Genomic DNA, 21,322 nt, shown 5'->3' with positions numbered 1-21,322 from the left:
CACAGGTGATCCAGGTGAAAATATTCTAACTGGGAACAACTGGGACAAGCTCAAGTGGTTTATGGTCCAATTCCCAGTGGGCACCAGTTGCCAGTGGGTTCCAACAAGGACCCGTTGGCAACTGGTCCCTACTGGGAATTTGTTTCCAGTTGCCAGTGGACCCCTGCAGCGCATATAGACGAGGAAGCTCGGCGTTGAAACATTACTTTGTTTATTAGAAACTTTGCAGATTGAGTGTGCAGAGGCTGTGAAGCACTTTGATTGCTTCCTAGGAAAGGCGGCAGACGCTCGCACTTCCGTAGATCTCGTGCGTATGGAACAATCTGAAAGAAATATTTACACTGTGTCACACCTGTCCCGTTAATTAGGGAGGCGATCGCCGGGCTAATTCCAAGGGCCGAAATATTGGCCCCCCGAACCGCACCACGAAAGCGTGGACAATTTAGAAGTGGTCCTTTTTGGCGCGCCAGCAGACGCCGGTTGTGGCCCAAAGAACAAGTCAGAGCCGAGAGTTGATAAACAAAACAAATACTATATTCTCAAAAATGGCAGATCGAAAACAAACACAAGAATGCACACTCCACAATAGTTACATACAATACGTCACCAAACAAACGACGTACTACACAGTACAATCAACCACACTTGAAACAACGGACACAGACAACAATACGCATTACAATGCAGTCGCATGCATTGAACAACCAAGACACTTAAAGACTAAAGAGATATAAAACCTATTCAGTCCGAAGTCCTTGGAACAAAAGTCTGAATGATACTCTTCCGAGAATCACTCACTCAAAGTCCAGCGTTGTTGTCGTTCCGCGCCCTCGAAGTTTCTCTTCCAGGAAACCTCCCGTCTTCAATTGGCCACTCTTCAAACTTCAACGTCTTCTTCGCCGGAAATCCGTCGGCTTCACACACGCAGCTGTTGCCCGCGTCTTCGCTCGATAGCGGTAAACCCACGCTCTTGCCTGTAGCTCGAGCCGTCCCTACGGACCAAAAACTTCGCCGACTACACGGCGGAATCTCTACGCACTCTGGTGCTCACTTCCGTCTCCTCCTGTTCTGTCACTACGGGCAGAACCTTCGCCGACTCCACGGCGGAATCCCTACGCGCTCCGGCGCTAACTTTCCGTCTTCTCCTGTTCTCGTCTCGGCTGCTCGGTTAAATACCTTGCGCGCGACTTTCCAGAAATTTCTCGTCATTTCGTCGGCGCGACGCGCAGCGAAGGCTGGGGAGAGGCACGAGACGGTTCGACTGCCCTCTCCGGAGGATGATTCACTCGGTCTGACCCCGCCTCCTTCGTTCTAGAAAAATCGCGGCCTTGCTGGGCCGCCGATGTGGGGTGAGGAGGATCGTCTGCGAAGCCGTGCTTCTGCGGGGAGAGCGCACGCCTGGGAGCCTTGGATGTTTGCTTTCTTTTTTTTCTTTTTACCTCGCGGCGTTTCTGCCGCCCGTTGTCGCAAGGATTTGGCGGCGCGCTATTGTTTAGCGCTCGTTCTGTGACACACTGTTAGCAAAACTGTCATTACTACTTTACACATGCAATACTACTAGAAATTAAACTTTATCAACACCCAACTAGTATTGGCTTATTAGAAAATCGTGCAGTATATCCCAAAGTAAAGCTGATATTGCTTTCAACCAAAACACAAGTACTATAGTTGCAATTACGGACAGCTCTTGTAAGCAGAAACAGTCGCTCTTAATTTGCACCTCTTAATACGTGACTGAACCAATTGATGACTCTACCATTGTGAGATATTTTTATGAAGCAATCATTAGTGAGGTTCTGTGAATTGATAGGTGCACCTTTAATGGTACATATCAGTAAAAGGTACAGATACACCGCAGATATTTTACAATCTGTCACTTCATTTATTAACACAATTCACTCGTGTCACGTGCAATTCTAAATTTTAATTTCCTCGAGAGTTCTCATGTCACAGTACATTAACTTAACACTATCTGTAGAGACCATGCTTTGGTTGATTCTGATTTTCAAACGGTCGAACTTATCTCCACCACGGCGAAAAAAAAAAAAAAAAAAGGGAAAGAAAAGCATTGGGCAGTAAAGTTGAAGCTCACACAAAAACAACAGGTTTGGGGATATTTAATCACCAAGCAAATACGTGCCCTTTTATAGTACCTTGGATAGAGCTACGAGTCTGCTCTAGTATACTTAGTAGTTATTTAGCATGCTGTTGAACACAAGTATTGCGTGATCGACACTCATTTAATTACGGCGCTCCAAAACAAATGGCAGCGGATCTGCAGTGTCTAAAGCATTGTTCACAAGGCAACATTCGATCATCTACACTCTCAAAACACTCTGTGTTGCATTATATTATATCTACATCTTCGCTTACTCAAAGCAGGAGAGATTAATTACCTTCAAACGGCTTAATTGCGGACAAGGCAGCCAGCGCGACATTTCGACCATGATGAATCCACATATTCATCTTGTCACAGGCAAAAACACTTGTCTGACGATCGCCTGAAGTCGTAAAGTCTTTTAGATATGAAACAGTTGAGCTCTAATCAAAACATCTCAATTATGCGTGCCATGGCTCCTTGTTCCTCCTCTAAAACAACACACCTGCGCCGCGCTTCCGTGCCTATCTGTAGCCCTCGTCACATGTGGTGTACGAAATGCTCGCTGCTGTCTTAAGAATTTTTCTGCCTGTGAGCTTCTGTCATTCAAAATTGCGGAATCTGCCCTTAAAAATTATTTCAGTCTATTTTATAATCATGTCCAAATTATGTCTGCAGTATTTGAGCATAAGATTAGATATGCATCTACAGTGACGGCTGCCGGCCATTCAGGTAGAGCGTGAGAGAGGAAGCGGGAGAGAGTGGTAGATGTTTGTGTTACAACCGTTTGTGGTGGCGTACGATACACGTAGCATTGGAGTTTGCAGCTTCATAAAATATCGACAGTCTCGGCCGTGGTAGCTACAGGCTCGGCACTCTTTCTTTGTTGTTCGTAAGTAATGCGCCTGTGCAGCACACAAGGCTGTCAAGCAGGCATGCTTCCTGCGAGATAATTCGGCAATATTACAGCCTGACGTCAATTGGAACGTTTTCGCCTGCGCATTGCCATCGCAATGGATTTAAAATATTGGCAACAGCTCAGACTACATTTGAATGCAATGTGTTTGTGCGCTTGTGCAACTCAGTATTCCGCGATATTATTTTAATCGAATCAGTGAGATTAAAACAAAGCACAGAGGATGAGGAAAAAATAAGTTAATATATTTGCAAATCATGACACACTCATTTTCTTATCGTTCTACATATCTTACTAGGCTGCTGGTCCGACCGGTACACTTCCGCGTGTATATAGACAGAAAAAACAGCAACTTTTGGATAATTTGTTCAAGTGCAACAAATATATGTCATACACATTCGACTTCTACTTTTTTCTTCTTTCACTGTGAAGAAGTGTACAACCAGAACATGTTGCACTTCCAGTTAGGACATAACTGGGACCAGCAGCTTCCAATTCAACTGGTGATGGTCCCTGTTGGCGGCTAGTTGAGCTGTAACTGGGACGGGTGTTTGAAAACCGTATGCTGGAGAGGGCGCGAGGGAGGGGGGGGGGTGCCCATGTTGTCTGCAACGGCGCTCATTGGCAGTGGCTACCACGGATGTCATTTCCGCATTCAGTTAGAATTTTTGCTGTTTCTTGCAGTTGAACTGAACAGTCTCGGGCAAATTGCCTAGACAGACTGCACACAAGACATATTTGTTTGCCGCAGCGTCGCTAGCATCAGGGCTCGCTTTTTTCCGTAGATCCTGCAGGATGTTCGTCACGGCTGTTAAACGCCTGTCAAGTTTTAATTCGGTCAGCTTATTACGCTATTAATGGTACGGCCGTACGTCGCCATTCATGTTTTGAAAAATTTTGAGGCTACCGACGGTCTTGCCTGCATGATCGACGGCGCGTGTTTATGTCCTGCACTTGGCTGCTGTGTCTCGTAGTTGATGAAAAAGCTGCTGGAGAAAGAAATAATCTTCGCAATGTGTTTCACTCGCATCCTCGAAACCTTTAGCAGCATCGTCCTTGATGTCATCAAGAGTGATCTTCCCAATAATAACCTTTTTCTCCCCTTGCTGGGCTAATCACTACCAAGGAGTCATTCATCAACTCTGTCTTTTCATCATTCTCAGCAAGCTCGTCGACATTGCATGCATGAAGTGGCTATTTATTGGTTCCTCAGGCACACATTTTAAAGGGGTCACTCCGAGCAGTGGGTGGTGAACCAGGACATTGAAATAACAGGGTCGGTAATCTACAGAAAGTGGTTGGTGGTAAACCAGCACGTTGAAGTGGAGGAGCGGTTGGTGGTTCATTGAAAGTAGTGGTGGTGAAATAGCCCAGTTAGGTGAAGCGGTGGTTGGTGTACTAGGACACTGAGCTGAAGTGGTAGGCAGTCTATTGAAAGCAGTGGGTAATGAACCAGGGCAGGGAAGTCGAGGGTTGGGTGGTTTATCAAAAGCAGCAAGCCATGAACCAGGCTGGTTAAAAGTAGTGGTGGGCAGTGAAGTGGAATGGTGGGTGGCGTTTCCACTGTTGCCAAACATTGCAAGAACCCTGCTATGAGGGTAGTACAAAATAAAATGGGTGCCCAGCTGGAACGAGTGTGACGCAAGAACATTCCTTTGCAGGCCGTTCGTTGGAGCCTATGGCCTTGCGCAGCCTGTGTGTGGTGCTGCACCAGGCCACCTACCTAGATGTGGCTGCTGTACTGCCCGACAAGCACAGGTGTGTTAATCTTGCGATTATTGATCCTGGGTGACAACTTTTTTTGGCAGTACTGTGGAAGCTATGGAACTGAAATGCTTGTCTGTGTGCGTGCCAGGGAATAGTACTATTTTAATTTTCCTATTTTCAGAGTTGCCTAGCTTGAATAAATAAACCTTTTTTCATTATAACAATCAAACAAGTCTGGGAAGCTGTTGGCGTGATGAAATTATTGCACACTTAAACTTTTCAAATGTTTTGTTTTCTTTTAATTTCTTGGACAGCACTGCATTTTCTGCATGCCATGTTCTCATAGTAAACATGGGGTCCCTGATGCCAGCTGGACCGTGTGCGACTGAAAACTCATCCTTTGGATCTTTGAGAAAGGTATTATGATGTCTGTCTTTAGGCAGCACTTATTTGGTCCCAAGGACTCGGCAGCGAACAGGTAGACTGAGGCTGAGCACGCACACACACGATGGTGATTGCTGAAGACGAGGACAAAAAGCCAGACAGATGATGATGGTGACGATGTACAGATGAGAAGAAGCCCATAACAGGTGCCCACAATATGCTCGAAATGTGCCAGAAAGTGGCTGTCAAAACAGACCCAGCAAGTTAACTGCAACCACTATGCTGGGTTAATGTGCCGTCAGCCTGAATTGGCAGCAAGCTGCCAGACTACTTGTGTAGCAACAAAAACGTGTCTCTTCCATAGCCTTTCCTCCACTGCCTAGATAAGTTGTTTGCCGAATATAGCTTGGATCATGGGGAAAATCCAGGACAGTGATGTGCAAATTGTCTGCTGTGTTTTAGTAATCAAATATTCAGTGCATCAAGTTCATTGTAGACAGAATCGCTAGTATGACTTTTTTGAAACCTTTGCAGATCCCTTCTTATAGTGAGGTAGGGAAGGCACCATCATTCATTCATAAGCCAACATCTGCCACAATGAATGCTGCGAATAGAGCAGTGGCAAATTCTCCTCTGGCTTCATCTTGGCTGAATCAAAAGGAATTTTTAGAGAAGCCATGTAGATAGCTTCTTTTTAGGCATGCGCAAATATTTCAGCACTTCAAATATTGGAGGGAATATCACAGCATTCAAATTCACTGGGACAAAAATTTAGATTAATCACAATTCCGAAGTTTTTCGAATGAACAAATAGGCATATAATATTAAACTGCTAGTGAATTTTCCTCTATAGGTGGTTTCACTGCAGTATAGATTAAGAAAAGCAAACACAAAAACTGATATGCAAGAAGCCAATTAATAAATTAGCAGTGAGAGCGAAAGTACAGGAATTCAGAGTTTCACTTTAGAATAGATTCGAGGCACTACACGAGGTAACTGACAATAGTGTTGACACGATGAACAATAATCTTAATTGTATCATCAAAGTGTGCGCAATGAAAGTCAGAGGTACAGTCTCTAGACAGGACACTGCCAAACTATTCTAGGAGATGAAAAATCTTATTAGGCAACGACAAACCCTGAAAGCCTCAAATGCAACCAACAAAATAGAGCTAGTGGAGCTTTCAAAGTTAATCAATAGACATAAGATAGCGTCGGAAGGTATAATATGGAGAGAATTGAGCAAGCTATAAAAAGTGGCAGAAGCCTAAAAGCTGCGAAAGCAAACTCGTACATAGGCAAAAATTGGATGTATGCATTAAGGAACAAGGAAGGCAGTGTCAAAACAATTATGGTTAGGATAGTCGAGGTGGCGGAGGAGCTCTACGGAGAGCTCTACAGAAGTCAAAAGAACCAGCTTAATATCATGAGAAACAATAATAGTCCAGAGGAATTCAACATCCTACCAGTAACGACAGGGGAACTAAGAAAGCCCTACAAGGAATGCAAAGAGGCAAAGCTGCTGGGGAGGATAAGGTAGCAATGGACCTCCAGAAAGACGACAGAGAAATTGTGTTAGAAAAACTGGCCACCTTATATACGAAGTGTCTGACGGGAAAAGTACCAGAAGTTTGGAAGAACGCCAGCATCATTTTGTTCCGTAAGAAAGAAAGGAGACGTCAAGGACTTGAAAAATTACAGGCCAATTAGCTAACTGTACCATTCTCTAGGCGTTCAACCGCTACAAATACTGCTATTACAAACGAAAATTTTAAATTTTAGGAACGGAAAACAGTGTGAATCTGTGAAAACAACAACAGTTGGACCTCGAGCCCGGTGCCGCGCAGTTCCCAACCAAGAAAAAAAAAAATCGCGTGTTGATGGAACTACAATAAGAGGCCTGAGGTGCGGCCTCACCGGTAACCACCGCCGGGAACGCACTCCCTCACCAGAGAAGGATTGGCCACCCTGGTGCAGTATCTGGCCACTACCTCCCACATGGATACGCCAAATAACTCACGGCCCTCAGTCCTCAGCAGCTGCGAAGCAACTGACTACGGCGGCGGTCAGATCTGCAACGCAGCAGAGGGTGCTAAGAATCCCTGGACTACAGGCCGCCATTGGAACCTGAACTTGGCAACGTTTAACGCTAGAACCTTATCTAGTGAGGGAAGTCTAGCTGTACTATTCGAAGAGCTAGAGGGTGTTAAATGGGATATAATAGGGCTCAGTGAGGTTAGGAGGACAGATGAGGCCTATACGGTGCTACAGAATGGGCACGTCCTTTGCTATCGGGGCTTGGCAGACAGAAGAGAACTGGGAGTGGGGTTCCTAATTCACAGAAACATAGCTGGCAACATAGAGGAATATTATAGCATTAATGAAAGATTGGTAGGTATTGTAATTCAACTGAATAAAAGATACAAGATGAAGGTGGTACAGGCTTACGCGCCTACATCCAGCCATGATGACGCTTCAGTGGAAAGCTTCTCTGAAGACGTGGAATCGGCAATGAGTAAGGTAAAAACACAGTATACTATAGTGATGGGCGACTTTAATGCAAAGGTAGGGAAGAAGCAGGCTGGAGACCAGGCAGTAGGAGATTATGGCATCGGCACTAGAAACGCCAGAGGAGAGCTACTAGTAGAATTCGCAGAACACAATAATTTGCGGAATTTGAATACCTTCTACCGAAAACAAGAAAACCGCAAGTGGACATGGAGGAGCCCTAATGGTGAAAATAAGAACGAAATAGACTTTATAATGACCGCACACCCAGGAATCGTGCAGGATGTGGAAGTGGTTGGCAAGATACGATGCAGTGACCATAGAATGGTACGGTCTCAAATTCGCCTAGACTTGAAGAAGGAACGACAGAAACTGATACGCAAGAAGCCAATCAATGAGCTAGCACTTAGAGGGAAAGTACAGGAATTCAGAGTATCGCTGCAGAACAGGTACTCGGCTCTTAGTGAGGAAACCAACCTTAGCGTAGATACAATGAATGATAATCTGACAAGTATCATTACGGAGTGTGCTGTGGAAGTTGGAGGCAGGGTAGTTAGACAGGACACTGACAAGCTTTCCCAGGAAACGAAGAACCTAATTAAGAAGCGTCAAACCATGAAAGTGTCAAGTACAACAGACGAAATAGAACTGGCAGAGCTTTCGAAGTTGATTAATAGACGTAAAGTATGCGATGTAAGAAGGTTTAACATGGAGAGAATTGAACACGCTCTGAAAAACGGAGGAAGCTTCAAAGCAGTGAAGAGGAAACTTGGGATAGGCAAAAGTAGGATGTATGCACTAAGGGACAAAGAAGGCAAAATAACTACCAATATGGATAGGATAGTTAAAATAGCGGAAAAGTTTTACAGAGATCTGTACAGTAGCCAAGACAACCACGACTTTAATACTATAAGAACTAGCAGTAACCCAGACGACACCCCACCAGTAATGATAGAAGAAGTCAGAAAAGCTTTGGAGAGCATGCAAAAAGGCAAAGCTGCTGGTGAGGATCAGGTAACATCAGATCTGCTGAAAGATGGAGGACAGATTGTGTTAGAAAAACTAGCCACCCTGTTTACGAGGTGTCTCCTGACGGGAAGGGTACCAGAGTCTTGGAAGAATGCTAACATTATCTTAATACATAAGAAAGGAGATGACAAGGACTTGAAAAATTACAGGCCGATCAGCTTGCTCTCTGTAGTGTACAAGCTATTTACAAAGGTAATTGCTAACAGAGTAAAGAAAACATTAGAATTCAATCAACCAAAGGAACAAGCAGGATTTTGAACAGGCTACTCAACAATTGACCACATCCATACTATCAATCAGGCAATAGAGAAATGCACGGAATACAACCAACCCCTACACATACCCTTCATAGATTACTAGAAGGCGTTTGACTCAGTCGAGACTTCAGTAGTGATGTAGGCACTACGGAACCAGGGCATCAATGAACACTACATAAACATTCTGGAAGAAATCTACAGCGGATCCACAGCCACCATAGATCTCCGTAAAGAAAGGGACAGAATCCCAATAAAGAAGGGTGTAAGGTAAGGAGACATGATCTCTCCGATGCTATTCACCGCGTGTTTACAGGAGGTATTCGGGGTCATAGATTGGGAAGAGTTAGGGATGAGAGTTAAGGGAGAGTATATTAGTAACCTGCGATTCGCTGATCACACTGCCTTGATGAGCAACGCAGGAGACGAATTGCAGCTCATGATTACTAAACTGGACATGAAAAGCGGAAGAGTAGGTATGAAAATTAATATGCATAAAACTAAAGTAATGTGCAACAGTCTCGGCAGAAAACAATTTTTGCGATAGGTGGACAGACGCTGGAAGTTGTAAAGGAATATGTATACCCAAGGCAGGCAGTAACCACAGAGTCCAATCATGAGAGTGAAAAAAAAACTAGAATAGTAAGAATGAGGTGGATCACATTCGGCAAGCATTCTCAAATCATGAATGTTAATGTGCCACTAACCCTCAAGACGAAGGTACAGTCGAGCCCGCTTATAACGAACCTGAGCGCGACGCGGCATCTGTTCGCTGTATTCCGAAGTTCATAGTAAATGAAACACAGCTTTTAAAAAAAAGTTGCGAGTGAAAACACAAACTTTTTTTTGCCGCAAAAAGTCTGTGATGCACGTGTTTCGAAGAACAGAAGTGATAAGGCCAGTCTCGAGTTCATTTGAAATGGCAGGGTGCTTGTTCGCCGAGGCCCATGGCATAAGCTGCATGAGGCACTGACTCCAAAGTTTCGTCGTTCTCGCAATTCCATTCCGCCAAATCGCTCTCACCACGCACTTCATTCACAATGCCCCAATCCGTGCACAGTTTCGCACTGTTGGCATTACCATCATCCGTAATTAAACCTCGCAACAGATGTCCCACTCGCTCCCCCAGGTTGGAGTCGACGATGCGCTCCCACAAATCGCCACCACCGCAGTGGTCCTGTTCAGAAGCTTCAGGCTTGGCATTGGGCCCGACGTTGACGAAGACGGCCTCGCGAAAACAGTTTCGCGCACATGTAGCCGTAACCGCCGCCCACGAAATATTCACCATCTCCACAGCTGAATACAGGGACGCCCGAAGCGGCAAGTTGTCTGCCAGATGGTCAACAGCTATGAGCAAGCGCTCCGCAATGCGGCACCTGACGCGCGGATTACGCTCAAGCCAAAGCGGTCACACTTTAGACGTTTTGTTGAGCGGCAGGAGAAAAAAAGCGTGCTAGTCCTCCCGCCGGCCATCATGACCACACACGCTCACGAAGAGCGAGCAAGATGCGCACACGCGACACACATGCCAAAACAAGTGGAACAGCTCTGGGCCCGTTTCCAGTCCGAAAATGAAACTAATTCGAGGCAGCGTGGCGGGCGTCGCGGAGTGGTGAAGACGGGCGAAGGGGTTGTGATCAATAGAGGAGAGCAGACTTGCGAGAGAAGGGCAAGGAGTTGCAATAAAGAGAGGGGAGGATGCGGCGGGAGCGCGACCTTGAAAACCAAAACACACGGGAAGGAGGCAGGTTGGGTGGCTTGCTTGAAAGGTCCGCGAAATTCACACGTAGAAAAACTTGGAAAGAGTGCATGGCCCCCTGAATCGGTGCACACGGCGGTGTTCGAAGAATCGGCGGCCGTGGTCAAAAAATCATTTCGTTGCACCGGCGCATTTGCATGGCTTCACGTACTTCGATATTTCGCGATTCGTTCCGCGCAAATTAACAGCCGTTTTCGCGCTTTCGCACACGCGTGGAAGGCATGCTGAGCCGAGTGCGAAGTGAGCGAGAACAGGTCCTGAACACAAAACGAATAGCAAATTATCAGAGTCGGTGGGGTAGCGTACGCGCGTGCACTAGACGCAAACTATCGAATACAGTCGGTGGCCGACGATGTTGGCAAACGGCCTGGTCACTCCAGGCCGGTCAGGCCAACGACAGTACCAGCGACCAAAAAACGGTGTAGAGGGCCGACCGGCCTTCGAAAGATCGTTGGCAGTGTGAAAACAGGGCCTCGTCTGGCGATGCGGAATGCTCAGAGTAGTGGGGGGGACAAAGGACGGAGGGGTGCGTAACAAAAGGGGTCAAGGAGAGCGACAACTAGAAGGGTGCGGAGGCAGGGTCAGCGTTTAACAATAAGAATGTATGGGCACCTCGCTGATGCCAGCATGATCGGTGGTCGAAATTAGCTTCCCGGGACGTCGGCAGACCGCTGACTCCGTTCGGTGTAACCGATCAGCGACCCTCGGAGGCATTCGTTGTAAGTGTGATTTTGTGCCATTGAACCAATGTATATTTTCACGGTCACGCGGATATTGTTCGTTTTAAGCGAAAGTTCGTTTTAAGTGGGGCTGTTATATGTGGGCTCGACTGTATATAACAGCTGCATCTTGCCATTACGTACCTAGGGAGCAGAAACCTAGAGGCTTACAAATAGGTTTCAGCTTAAATTGACGACGACGAAGGGAGAGATGGAAAGGAAAATGATAGGTGTAACCTTAAGAGACAAGAAGAGAGCAGAGTGGGCCAGAGAACAAACCGTGGTTAAGGATATCACGGTTGAAATTAAGAAGAATAATTGGACATGAGCCAGGCATGTAGCACGTAGGCAGGATAACTGCTGGTAACTGACTAGATTCCCAGAGAAGGCAAAGGCACAAAGGGGAGACAGAAAGTTAGGTGGGCCGATGAGATTAAAAAGTTTGCGGGCATAACGTAGCAACGGAAAGCACAAGACCGGGTTTATTGGCAGATCATGGGAAAGGCCTGTGCCCTGCATTGAGCGTAGTTAGGCTGATGATGATGAGTGAGTTCTCTTGTAAAGGTAATTTCATTGCAGTATAGAACGCTATGTCATGAAAGCACCTATCCAGAAAAAAATTTGTAAGGCTGCAAAGCGCTTTTTCAAAATTAAATGAAGATGTTACCTTAACTTGGATTATTCATTAAGTTTATAAGCTTGTTATATGGGCTTTAATGCTAAAAGTATAGTAAATTTTATAACAAAACGTGTCTTACTGGTTATCGAGGCATTCTGCTGAACTTCAAATCCTGCTACTTTCCAAAGTTGCATTCATTTCGCTTCGAACAAGAAAGAAATTACATTCGCACATACCTTGTCTCGCTTTGTAAAAGCATTGTGCAGGTTGCTTGGGTGTTGAGAAATTTGCTTTTTTCTTTATGATATGTGATGTATACTATCCAAACTATCTTATTAAACATTATTCAAGTGCATCACTATTTGCTTCGAATTCCCTTCAAACCTAAAATTTACTATTTCCATGTTTCTACTTCTGTTCTTTAAAAGTCTTTGTGATCATGATACGTGTTTATGAGGTCTGCAATTGCATTGGACTTTCTGTTTTTTACATCTCACTGGTGCTCCTGACCTGCAGCAAAGGAACACCAGTGATAAGAAATATTACTCTTGGTCCACATGCTTCGAAAGCGTGCTGGAGAGAACTTGAAAATGCGAGCACTTTTTTTCTTATCTTATTCAACCTGACTTATTAACCATTTGAGTGTTAAACTTTGATAAAATATACTTCCACAAATTCTTAAACTACTTTGTTGTGGTTTTTCAATGTACAAAATGTGCCAAGTCTGGAAAAAAATTATTTGAATTGTTAAACTACTTTGTTGTGGTTTTTCAATGTACGAAATGTGCCAAGTCTGGAAAAAAATTATTTGAAAAAAATTTAGAAACAATATTTTGGTGTCAGTGTACAGAACTGCATAATGTTCAGTAGTATTTCAGAACATGGTATTCATTGAAACACGAGTCTTGGCAAACATGTGCCTTATCGCACTCTGCACACATGAAACACTCATCTGTTCTTCTCTTGCATTGACGAGTTGTGTTGGCACACATACACGTCACCTTGAGGCTGCCTTGGGCAGAGTAAACTTGTGTGCAGCACGAGTAAAGATGTAAATCAACTGCCACTGCCCCTGCAAGGAAGTGCTCATAAAGATAAAGATCACGTTTGGTGTGCCTTCATTGCAATCACGCAGCAAAATGGAAACCATGAGAGGGCTTTGCCCACTGTTCTTGCCGCCAACTGCTTGATACGCTGACACTTGAAATCAGTTCTGTTTATCTCTGCAAGAAGCTAGTACCACGGCCGCTGGATAAAAAAACAAAGTGCGGCCTGTTGTGTGCCGCCGAAGCAGCGGGATGGGCCTAGTTCACCTTGCGCCCTTTCTGGCGCCACCGCTCCTCCTAGCAGAAATGCTTTCACACGCATTTCTATGCGGGACAGTAGGCTGTACATAACGCGGTTCCTAGCTGCACATCACAGGTTCGATTTTGAATCGTTATTAGGAGTACCTATTGCACCACATATGTGAACAGTTTCTCCTAGGAGGGCCAATAATTCTTAGAATACTCGCCTCAATGAATGCTGCCCGTTTGCCTTACGTGAGCTGTAAATAAGCGTTTTATTGTGAAAATAATTGTTAGCAGCTTTACTTCTTCTTTCAAGATGAAGCAGTCAGTTATTCAAGCACTGAGGAGAGTGGCCAAAGGGCCCGGATGCCCTTTATTGGCAAACTAGCTTTTCGTATGTGTCTCTGTTGCAGGCAATATGGCAACTATGGCCAGTTAGGTAGGTTAATAAATATGACTCAGTTGACAAATCAGTTGCACGTAAATTGCGTTATTTATTGCATCATCAGCTGGATCCAATCACATGTGTTTCCTGGGCTAGGTGCTGTTCTTTTGCGGGTAGTGCAGATAACCGCGAAACACAGTAGAGACCGCTGTTGGATGCAAAAGCCTAATCGTAAAGTTCTTTTATAGTCATTCTCAGTAAAACGTAAAGAGCGCACGACCGACCACTCCCTCGGCTTCCACCTGCTTCCTCTCACTGACAGCCCTTGCTGAGAAATATTCTCCAGCCAAGCATTGCCACACTGTAGATCGCATGGGAATATATGGTACTGCAAGGTAACGTCTACCCAACAGCTTAATGGCATCACAGCGCTAGATTACACCATCTGCTATAAATGCACGCACAATAAACACCGCACGCTAACACAGAGAAAATGTGTCTAGCTGCCCAGACACATGGTCACACAGAGCAGTGGCCGTGTACAAGCAAACTACACGACAAAGCACACAAACGCTCATGAATCCTGCTTTGACCTCAATGCTGCACGCACCAGTGTCAACTTTGTGTATGGGAGCAATGACGTTCTCCTGCTCCCCGACGGCCCTTGGCCAGAATTATTCTTCAGCCAGGTTTCAGGATGTTGTAGATTTCAGGGGAATTTGTGGTACTGCAAGCTAGCGTCTCTTCTCATGTTCAACTTGCACAACGGCACACAGAGCAACTCAACAAACACGCACACTATAAAAACTGCCCTCAAACACAGGAAACATTATGCAAACTGCCCCCCACACACGATCTCACAAAAAAAAAAGTATGAGAAAGCGCATGAAAAAGCACATGGTCATGCACAAATCGTCACGCACCCACATTGAACCACGAAGTGCCGTCCGCTTTGACATGTGGGGCTTCAGTGCCCTCTGCCCAGACGCGCTCGCCCATTGATGTCGACGCAATGCAGTAGGCCGCACTTTGTTTTTTATCCAGCGGCCGTGGTAGTACAATCATTTCCAATGCTTTTCGTAAGCGCTGGGGGTTGGTAGCACCTCCCAAGCATGCATCATCATTACAATGCGAAATTTCAAGTGGGGGATCAAAAACTTACCTGTATGGCAAAAACACCGCAGCACTGAAAACCACTGCCATACATGTGCAGCAAGAACACTCCGGAGGCTCATTTAATTATGCGTATGACATGATAATGTTGTCAAAGATAGTTGTCACAAAAACATTAATGCTCTTAAAGGGAAGAGCCTGTTTTGGATGCATATTTTTTCATTTTCCAACAAGTTTTGATTAAACTTTCAGACCTTATGTACCGTATTTACTCGATTCTACCGCGCCCTCGATTGTAACGCGCACCCGATTTCCACGATGAAAAAAAAAAAAAAAAAACCGTAAGACATCGATTGCAACGCGCACCCATTTTTCTCGCTGGCCCGCACGATCACACCACTCAAAAAAACGACTCCTTTCGGGAGCGTCTTCCATTTAAATATGAGGTAAGGCGAAGCTTGTGCCCATCTGACGTGTAACAGAACATTGCCGTCACTGTAGTTTTACCGTAGATCGATGTCAGCACGCGAACTTGCTTCGCCCCTTTCTTCTCGACAGTTGTGGTGCCAGCCATGTCGAAGTAAAGAGGCGTCTGATCGGCATTCCCGATTTGCCCAAGCAGGTAGCCGTTGTTGTGCCGCAAGTTTAGGACGAACCTTTGAAAACTGTGAAGCTTTTCATCGTACTCCTCCGCAAAAATTTTCACATATGCCCGGTCGCCTTCGAAGGGAAAAGCTTTTCCTCTTCATAAAGTTAGTTAGCCAGCCCCTGCTCGCTTTAAACTGGCTCCGCATTAGCCCTTTGTCTATTCTAAGGCTAACTACATAGCCCGCACATGGCGCAGTTCTGTTGTCACGGGCCACCGTGCCGCTCGCTGCTCAAGCACATACTCGCCGAGCAGCTCTTTAATTTGCGGAAACCGACCTTGCTGTGGTCCACTGAAGCCTTTGCGTGAAGCTTTGCTGTCGACAATCTTCTGCTTTTGTTTCCGCCAGTCCCGCGCGCACGTTTCGGGAACTCCGAACGACCGCGATGCAGCCCGATCGCGATGCAGCCCGATCGCGATGCGGCCCTTCCATGCCGTCGATGCTAATGCACACCAAGATAACGAACTCCTCAGCACACGTACAAAGTGCCGCACATGGGAAACACATAGGCAGAAATGGCCAACGCGCCATGCCGACGCACGTAGGGGGCGGCCATTTCGGAATGCCGATGGCAATAGAACGACCGTATTCATTTTTTTTTTCGTACTCGATTCTAACGCGCATGCGATTTATAAACTCGCTTAACCGGAAAAAAGGTGCGCATTAGATTCGAGTAATTACGGTATTTTTATACCCGATTTCAAATATTCACTTGTTTTTCTAGTACAACTTGCAGTGTGTTTTTAGAAAATGCTGTAGGCCCATGTGCTCAAATTTGGTTACACTTTCAAGAACCCCAGGTGGTCAAAATTTCCAGAGTCCTCCACTACGGCGTCTCTCATCATATGGTTGTTTTCAAACGTTAAACCCCCTATCAGTCAACTTGCTGTTTCTGTAATAACAAATATTTTGTTATATTTTTGGGAGCAACATTTATTCATAAATTGTGAGAGTTATGAAGCAAGTGAATAGATCACAATAACCTGCATTGAATGCTATATGCAGTAAAAGAATGGATGTTCTAGGCACATTTGAACAAACAAAAGTGGTATGTTGAACATTCTCGGATTGATCCTAGTTTGACCCAGCTTAACATCGCTCACTCTTTCCAATGTTCAATGTGCCATTACTTTTGTTCAAATAAGTTTGGAACATCTATTGTTTTATTGCATAGAGTATTAATTCCAGGTTATTGCGACATGCTTACTTGCTTTCTCACACACACAGTTTAGAAATAAATCTTGCTCCTCATAATAGTTTCAAAACTACGTATTGAATTTAAACAATATTGCATGGTTGAAATAAGCACGTAAGAATACATAACCTGTGAAAGTTTCATACCAACATGCTCAAAAACAAAAAAAATGTGCTTCTGAAGCAGGCTCTCCCCTTAATTACGACCTCGCATAATATATATACAGTCGAGCCCACATATAATGGCCCCACTTAAAACGAACTTTTGCTTAAAACGAACAATATCCGTGTGACCGTGAAAATATACATTGTTTCAATGACACAAAATCGCACTTACAACGAACATCTCCTAGTGCCGCTGATCGATAGTCTGCGCTCTGCCGACTTCCCAGGAAACCATTTTCAACCACGGATGAGGCATCGGGGAGGTGCCCATAGATTCTTATTGTTAAACGCCGACCATCCTTCGTGCCCCTCTAGTTGCCGCTCTCCCCGACCGCTCTTCGTTACCCACCCTTCCGTCCTTTGTCCCCCCGCTACTCTGAGCACCCCGCAATACCAGATGCGGCTCGTGTTTTCACACTGCCACCCCTCTTTCAAAGACTGGTCGGCCATCTCCCCTGTTTTTGATTCCTGGTACTGTCGTTGACGTCGCCGGCCTGGAGTGACCAGACCATTTGCCAACATCGTCGTATCCAATCGTCTGCGTCTTGTCTTCTCGTATCGTCCTAGTGCATGCTTGTACGCTACCTCACCCACTCTGATAATATGCGATTATTTTCGTGTTTAGAACCTGTTCTCGCTCACTTCGCATTAGGCTCAGCATGCCCTCCGCACGCGTGCAGAAGCATAAAAACAGTTGCTAATTCGTGTGGAACGAATTGCGAAATATCGAAGTTGGTGAGGCAACGCACACCCACCAGCGCAACAAAATGATTCTTTGACCACGACCGTTGATTCTTTGAACACCGATGCGCGTGCCGATCCAGGCGGTCGTGCTTAGACCTCTGCGTGTGTAGGCATTCTTTCAATTTTTTCTACACGCGAGTTGCACCTCCTTCCCGTGTGTTTTGGTTTTCAAGGTCACCTTCCCGGCGTATCCTCCCCTTCCTTTACTCTATCGCAACTCCTTGCCCTTCTCTCGCAAGTCTGCTCTCCTCTATTGATCACAACCCCTTCGCCCGTCTCCACCGCTCCGTGACGCCCGCCACGCTGCCTCGAATTAGTTTCGTTTTCGGACTGGAAACGGGCCCAGAGCTGTTCCACGTGTTCTGGCATGTGTGTTGCGTGTGCGCGTCTTTCTCGCTCTAGGTGTGCGTGTGTGGTCAGGATGGCAAACAGGAGGTCTTGCAGGCTTTTTCCTGCCACTCAACAAAACATTGAAAGTGTGAATGCTTGGTTCGGGCGTAATCCGCATGTTAGGTGCCGCATTTCGGAGCGCTTGCTATTGACCACCTGGCAGCCAACTTGCGGCTTCGGGCGTCTCAGTATTCAGCTGTGAAGATGGTGAATATTTCGTGAGCTGCAGTGACGGCTACATGCGTGCGAAACTGTTTTTGCGAGGCCGACTTTGTCAACGTCGGCCACGGTGCTGAGCCTGAAGCTTCCGAACAGGATCACTCTGGCGGCGATTTGTGGCAGTGCGCCGTCGACTTCGACCTGGCAGAGAGGGTGGGACATTTGCTGCGATGGTTTAATTACGGCCGATGATGATGCCGACACTGTGGAGCCGTGCACGGATTAGGGCATTTTGAATGAAGTACGCGGTAAGAGCGATTTGGAGGAATCGGATTGCGTGAACGACGAAACTTTGGATCCAGTGCCTCATGAAGCTTATGCCATGGGCCTCAGCGAAGAGCACGCTGTTGTTTGAAATAAACTCAAGACCGTCCTTATCGCTTCTGCTCTTCGAAACACGCGCATCACGGACCTTTTTGGGCAGGAAATTTTCTGTTTTCACTTGCAACTTTTTTAAAATGTTGTGTTTCATTTACTACGAACTTCAAGATACAGAGAACGGATGCCGTATCAAGCTCAGGTTTGTTATAAGCAGGCTCGACTGTATATATATGACATAGGTTCTCCTAGTATATTTGAGAACTTATTCTGCACATGCTGATGTACAATATAAATCATGTTTCCTAATCGGCTCTGGTTTAGAGTTCATGTTTTGAGTCTGTGAGCAGGTGGCGACTATGGCTTCTGGAGTGTCTGCTGCCAGCCACCGTCCAGCTAGGATCTGCCACAGTGCTTGTGGGTGAGCTGCTTACGGCCTTGTGCTTGAAACGGCCAGCAACGGCTTTGTCACACTGGAATGCACCTCAAGGTTAGTTGCAACAATACACGTCTGCCGTTTCTGAATACCTGACTCAACTACTTTACGTTCAATATACTGTCGACCGCAAAAGTTTGCGGGATCTGTAGCGTGTGGCGGAGCAACGAAAAATTGCATCGCTGCGTCACCTACCGTGACGTGGCAGGTGTTAAGGCTATCGGCCTCAGCAATCAGTGATGGCACGTTTAGACGTGTCGTTGCTGGCTCTTACAGAGGAGGCCACAGCCGATATCCTCAACACCTGCCATGTCGAGATAGGTGACACAGCAATGCAGTTTTTTGTTGCTAAACAACGTGCTGCAGATCCCGCAAACTTCAGCTGCCGACAGCACCTCTGTTTATTTGATACTAAAAAAATCGGTGTATTAATTTGGCGGACTTGACTAGATTTAAAGCTGCAGCGCGCTTTTTGCGGAGTTCCTTGGCATTTACAATCTGGCTGAGGCCGATTCCTACAAGTCGCTTTTGTCGTGCACTTCATTCACAATGCCCTCATCAGTGTCTGCAGTTTCGGCATCATCATCAGTCGTAATGAAATCAACCCAGGTGTCCCGCCCTCCTGTGTCGGAGCCAGCGATGCACTGCCACAAATCGCCATGGGAGTACTCCTGTTCGTAAGCTTCAGTGCTCAGCGTTAGGTTTGATGTCAATGAAGTCGGCTTTGCGAAAACAGTTTCACACACATGTAGCCATTACCTCTGCTGACAAAGCCTTCACCATCTCCACAGCTGAATGCAGGGGCACCCAAAGCAGCAAGTTGGCTACCGGGCGGTCAACAGCTGTTAGCAAGCGCTACACAATATGGCGCCTATAGTAAGCCATGTGGTTGCACTTTCAACGTTGTGTTAAGCAGCAGCAAAAGGCCTCTCGTCCCCCTTCCTGACTTCGCACGCACACCTACATGCACATGTGACAAACAAGCCAGGGCATGTGGAACTGTTCTGAGCCCATTTCTAGCCAGAAAAAGAAACCTGCTTCGAGCCAGTGGGGCTGCCATCACAAAGCAGTGGAGATAAGCAAAGGAGTTGCAATACAGTGAAGAGAGGGAAGTATATGGTGGGAAGGCAACCTTGAAAACGAAAACACGCACAGGGATCCTACTCCTGCGCGAACTGCACCAAAGTGCGCCAAACGAGATTTGCTGCTCTAACCTGATAAAATTGACGTAAATTGCGTCAAACTGCGCCAAACAGTCTATCTTGGGGGTTCCCAACCTGTGGCCCGCCGGCCGCATGCAGGTCGCAGGGCAGTTTTATGTGGCTCCCGGAACGACGTCAGAAATCCAGAAATCTTGAAATCGCTAGATACTGTAATTGTGGCAGTATTTAAATAACATTAAATAATGTTTCAATTATCGGAGACAATGGTCGAGTCTAATGAGTGAATTCTTTAACTTCCTGCGAACAGGTTGTTGCTGCTTTGAAAAATCGGCCGCCAGTACTTCTGCGGAGCAATGAAATTCAACCTCATTCTGCGGCGGGACCACAACCAAAGCTCCGATGAGCGCAACTATAGCAGAAGGCTAGAAATTGTCACTGTTCACGACGGTGATTGCAGAGGTGTTAGTTTTGCATTGGTTTACTCACGTACGCAAACGCCATATATATGTACTCTAATCGCATTGAAACCTGTTTACAAACATAACCCGGTTGCAGCAAATGCCATATTTACTCACGTAATGAACACACTATTTTTCTCGAAAAAATCGGAGCTAAGTTGGGGATTGGATTATTACGCAGGACAGATTTTATGAAAACTTTTTCGGGATGAGCAAAAAATGCTGTAATGGAAAAAAAAAAGTCAAGTCGTTTAGTTTTTCGCATACACGTAGCCTGCTTGGAAACAGGCTCTTTGTTGCACTTTACTCATCTTCGGTGGTTGTGGGGCTATCTTCTGCAAGCTGTTCCCACGCTGCTCGCGCACGCCATAAGAGCGTTTTGTGGCTATCTTTTTTTGCAATTGTTTAACCGCAACAATGGTATCTGCTGTGATCTCAGGGGCACCCAGAAACGTGCGCTATGATGCACTTTGCCAACTTCGCGGCAACCTTGCCTGATGATGCCGTTGTCATTGTAGCAAGTAACCAAAATTGTAGCAAGCTACCCCTGAAACATCAAAACAAACTGTAGATAACAAGATTAACAACAAAATACGGCTGCCACCTCACTTCCACATGAGAAGTTTCAATACGTGCGGTGAACAAGCGAAACGAGAATCGGGGGTGCAACCATGTTGTGGAAATCGTCACGGTCTTTTCTGGATGACAAGAATTTTTTCTGTTTTTCCAGAAACGTGAGACGCGATAGCGATGAAAGATCCTTCGCGACAGCAAATCCTGTCGTCGTCGCTCGAAAATAAAGGGTACG

General features: G+C 45.9%; 1 protein-coding gene and 1 long non-coding RNA gene across 4 annotated transcripts in view; one reads left to right on the top strand and one right to left on the bottom strand.

The window, feature by feature from the left end:
• tefu (Serine/threonine-protein kinase tefu) overlaps window positions 1–21,322 on the top strand; it is a 513,274-nt gene that overhangs the window by 105,333 nt on the left and 386,619 nt on the right. For 2 of the 3 annotated variants that reach the window (XR_012895493.1, XM_075896220.1), the window contains exons 12-13: window positions 4,676–4,772; window positions 18,808–18,947. Coding sequence is in view for 2 of the 3 variants with exons in the window: in XM_075896220.1 (XP_075752335.1) it covers window positions 4,676–4,772; window positions 18,808–18,947 (237 nt within the window). In the remaining variant the exon portion in view is untranslated. Of the gene's footprint in view, window positions 1–2,846; window positions 2,991–4,675; window positions 4,773–18,807; window positions 18,948–21,322 lie in introns of those variants that run through there. The other variant, XM_075896221.1, reaches the window with a different exon arrangement.
• On the bottom strand, window positions 195–2,753 carry LOC142818035 (uncharacterized). The gene is made up of 2 exons (XR_012895494.1): window positions 2,397–2,753; window positions 195–323 (listed from the first exon to the last, which is right to left on the bottom strand). It is a non-coding gene; the product is annotated as an uncharacterized LOC142818035 (long non-coding RNA).

The sequence above is a fragment of the Rhipicephalus microplus genome, chromosome 5 (genome assembly GCF_043290135.1).
Source record: "Rhipicephalus microplus isolate Deutch F79 chromosome 5, USDA_Rmic, whole genome shotgun sequence".
In the NCBI taxonomy this organism is placed as follows: Eukaryota; Metazoa; Arthropoda; class Arachnida; order Ixodida; family Ixodidae; genus Rhipicephalus; species Rhipicephalus microplus.
Note: the sequence above shows the minus strand (reverse complement) of the source record. Positions and strands in the feature narration are given on the sequence as shown.